Source organism: Glycine max, chromosome 20 (assembly GCF_000004515.6).
Source record: "Glycine max cultivar Williams 82 chromosome 20, Glycine_max_v4.0, whole genome shotgun sequence".
NCBI lineage: Eukaryota > Viridiplantae > Streptophyta > Magnoliopsida > Fabales > Fabaceae > Glycine > Glycine max.
Window position 1 is genome coordinate 27,552,347 of NC_038256.2, and position 4,111 is coordinate 27,556,457.

A 4,111-nucleotide genomic window follows, 5' to 3' on the forward strand; every position below is an offset into this window, starting at 1 on the left:
GCACCTAGCAACAGTCTTAAATGTTGAACAATAATTTGGCCACGCCTTTGTTTCTTGCCAAACTAATGAGAAGCGTTCTCCTTTTTCCCTTATTCCGCATGTTTCTTCTTTTTATAATTGAAAGAATTGAATTATAATTATATATAACCCACAAAAAACTTTAATTCTGACTTGATAAAAATTAGGAGATGTGGCAGAATGTGATTCGAAATTTTTGCAAAACACTATTATTAATAGCTAGGTAGCTGTTTTTTCGGGGGTTACAAGCATTGGAGATATCCCAACCAAAACTGCTTCAACCCAAATCAACCATGCATTTTCTGCTCTATTCCTTCCAATTTTTCTCTTTTGTTCATTATTCTGCCCCTCTCTTCATTCTCTAGGCATTTTGAGATCCATAATTTGTTTCATAGTTTTTGAAGATGGGGCAACAATCTTTGATTTATAGCTTTGTGGCTCGTGGGACCATGGTTCTTGCTGAGTACAGTGAGTTTTCTGGAAACTTCAACACCATTGCCTCTCAATGCCTCCAAAAGCTTCCTTCTTCCAACAACAGATTCACCTACAACTGTGATGGCCACACTTTCAATTATCTCGTTGAAAATGGATTCAGTACGTCATGCTTATTTGGATTTTGCATCATATTAATTTGATCATATATAGCTTCATTATGATTGAATCTATTTTGGTGTAGATCTTGCAATTTCTCATTTTTGTTTGTACTCATTTTTTATTTTCAGCATGAGTTATTGCATGTTTGATAACCATAACATGAACTGTGAAAAATAATTGGCGATTTCCCGATCTAGATTTAGCTGATAATTTTCTCATGGATTTAAATCTCAAACATAAAAGGTGGAAAAATAATTTTCTTTTTACCCTTTTGAATATAAAAAAAGTACAACAAATAAGATATTAGTGTATCTGGTAATAATTATGCAACTCAATACTTGAAGAATCATTTAAAAGGGTATTTTTTCGTGTGCAACCTAAACATTAATTCAAGATGATTCATATATATTATTTTGAAGTGTTTGAAGGCAAATGATATTCATATTATGGTGCCTTTTCCCCCAAAGAAATAAGAATTGCTCGAACATAATTTGATTGTATGTGTTTCCCTTTTAATTTTTATGTATTATTAGTGTAATAACTTTTATGTTATCAACCAACAAGCATGATGGATGACTTTTAAGGTTTTTATTATAAAAAAATCAATAAAATTATCATACATAACAAATGTCTGATTAATTGATCATCTAAAATTCTTTATACTATTGGTGTATATATACTATTTTTTGTTAGTGACTCAAAATTTGTTAAGTTTAATGGGGTCATTTGATGCTCAGAGATTTCATAAGTATGTTATGCTTGCATGATCTGTTAGGTATTTCAGCTCAGTCTTATGTCGTAAAATCTTAAACTTTGGCCTCCATATAAGGGGCACCTATGAACAAAGAGAGTGTGGCATTGTAAATTGCGGAGAGAAAACACGAGAAAAAAACACTGGGTATGCAAGGGAGAGAGAGAGAAACAAAGTGTGAGCCTTGGGTTCTTTCTGAGAATGTAAGGGGACAAGAACCAAAGAAGTTCTTAATTTGTTATATCTCGTTTCAATTTCTGTTTCATAGTGAAGTTGTTCTTTCTCGTGAATGTAAACCACATGAACCACGCACACTGCGTTGTGTACTCGTTACTGTTCTTACATTCTTGCTTTAGGATTTTGCGTTTCCTGATTGTTGTGCATTCTGGGTTTCTTGGTTTTGGTTCAGTGCTGCCTTGTTTCTTGGTGGTTTCTATTTCTTTCTCCTTGATTGATGATTCGAACCAACACTATTTACTCTAATTTTTAAAGGGAATGAAAATTTAATCAAGTTCTACAAGGATCAATATTTCATAACTAGCTTCTATATATGGATTTTGTTATAAAATATTTGCTTTATTTTGGATGTTGTAGCCTACTGTGTGGTCGCTATTGAATCTGCTGGTAGACAACTTCCCATTGCTTTTCTAGAGCGTGTCAAGGATGAATTTAGCAAAAAATATGGTGGAGGCAAAGCTGCAACTGCTTCAGCAAACAGCCTAAACAGAGAATTTGGGTATCCCATTTTATCTTCACTTATATATATATTGTTTGAATAGTAAACTATAAAACTTTAGTTTTAAATGACTGTCATTTAATTATTATTTTCAGTTCAATCATAATAGTTTAATTAACTTTTTACATTATTATGAAAAATATTAACAAAGATCCTTTCTAAAACAATCTTTTGAATGCATTAGGTAAGATTGGTTAAAATTAATTAAAAATCATAATTTTTGTGAGTCTTTTTTCTTTTATATTTTTTAATAAATTTTAACGTATAATAAAATTTCTTATATAAAAATGTGTTAAAGAGTGAGTTGCTAAATGCTAAAACTTCTATATTATATATAATTAAAAGTATATTTTTTTAATACAAATTCACTGCATCATATTAATGAATTGGGTAATATGGTAATAAAATGAATTACATTTGTGTAACAAGAACTCACATTGACCTTGCATAAAAAATTAAATTCTAAAAAAATTAATTACTTTTATTGAAAATTTAAACCTACCAAGTAAACATACTAAATGCATTGCTTATGAAATCTGCAGCCCAAAATTGAAGCAGCAAATGCAATATTGTGTTGATCATCCTGAAGAGATCAACAAGCTTGCCAAAGTGAAGGCTCAAGTTTCTGAAGTCAAGGGCGTTATGATGGAAAACATTGAAAAGGCAAGACTTATATACAAAATGGCATTGCTTAGAGTTCTTTAACTGAGTTGATGTCACCATTCATCAAATATGTAGTACTAATTTGGATTAAATATTTCATTAACTTTTCTCATAGGTTCTTGATCGTGGAGAAAAGATTGAGATGCTTGTGGATAAGACTGACAACCTTCGCTCACAGGTCTCATTTTCTTCTTTATATTTTATTTCTTAAATATATTTTTAATCTTTAAAATATACATGATTTTTTATTTACTCTTTTTTATTTTTGTTAAAATAGTATCTACAATATTTTCTTTTGTGTTAATTAGTTCCTGCCAACGTCGTTACCTAGCTACTTACTTTTAATTACTCTATTATCAATAAAAATATTGTTTTAATTTGTCATGCGATGACATATTATTTTATATAATTTTGTTACATACTATTTTATATAATTTTTAGTTTAGTTCATATAAATATATTTTATTTTTATTTTAATCTTTCTAATATATATTTTTTTGTTTTAATCCCTGACTCTTTAATTACCTCAGCAGTCAAAGGTGGCTAAATAATGATAATGATTAATATAAAAAAATTAAACATTATAGAAAATATTTTAAAAATGACTTTAAAAAAATTCTAAAATAAAAAATATATTATAAGAACAAAATTACATCTAAAACGTTTTCGTGTTGACATAAATATATTATAGAACAAAAAGTACATCTAAAACTTTTTTGTGTTGACATAGTGCATGATCCAATTCTGTTTAATAGACAATTTGATATATCTGCTTCACTTGTTGTAGGCACAAGACTTTAGAACACAGGGCACAAAGGTGAAAAGGAAGATGTGGGTTCAAAATATGAAGATGAAATTGATTGTTTTTGGTATCGCCGTAGCATTAATTTTGATCATGTTTATGTCTATATGTCGTGGCTTCAGCTGCTTACATTAGATTTTTTTTCTTCTTCTCTTTGATCAATTTTGCAAGATTTCATGTGTTTCATTTGTGCCTATTCTTAATCTCATATATATTAACCATTTCTTAGTAAATTATATGATTCGCTTTTGGTGGGCTGTGTAGTAGTATATTTTTCTAATATTTGCCAACATGCACATGTCACAATTTTACCTTTTTTTAAGAGTAGGAAAACTATATTCGTGAAACCCGGTTCTGCTTGATCGGTCGCACTTGTCCAATCGGAATTCGGTAACATAATCGAACCGTTTTTATTATTGGATCAATCACACAATTGACTAGGGATGATCCAATCAAACTTGGTCAATTAAGTCACCGGATCCCGATTGGACCAGTCCAACCTGGTAGATTTTACAAAAAAAAATAGATTACCTTTACAACACTGTTT

At 29.8% G+C, this 4,111-nt stretch overlaps 1 protein-coding gene across 1 annotated transcript; it reads left to right on the forward strand.

The window, feature by feature from the left end:
* Positions 1-223: 223 nt before the first annotated feature.
* LOC100793060 (putative vesicle-associated membrane protein 726) lies at positions 224-3,778 on the forward strand. Its single transcript, XM_003556836.5, has 5 exons — positions 224-612; positions 1,958-2,099; positions 2,642-2,762; positions 2,878-2,940; positions 3,550-3,778. The coding sequence occupies exons 1-5, from the start codon at positions 423-425 to the stop codon at positions 3,697-3,699; spliced, it is 666 nt and encodes a 221-aa protein (XP_003556884.1). The 5' UTR covers positions 224-422; the 3' UTR covers positions 3,700-3,778.
* The last annotated feature ends 333 nt before the right edge of the window (positions 3,779-4,111 follow it).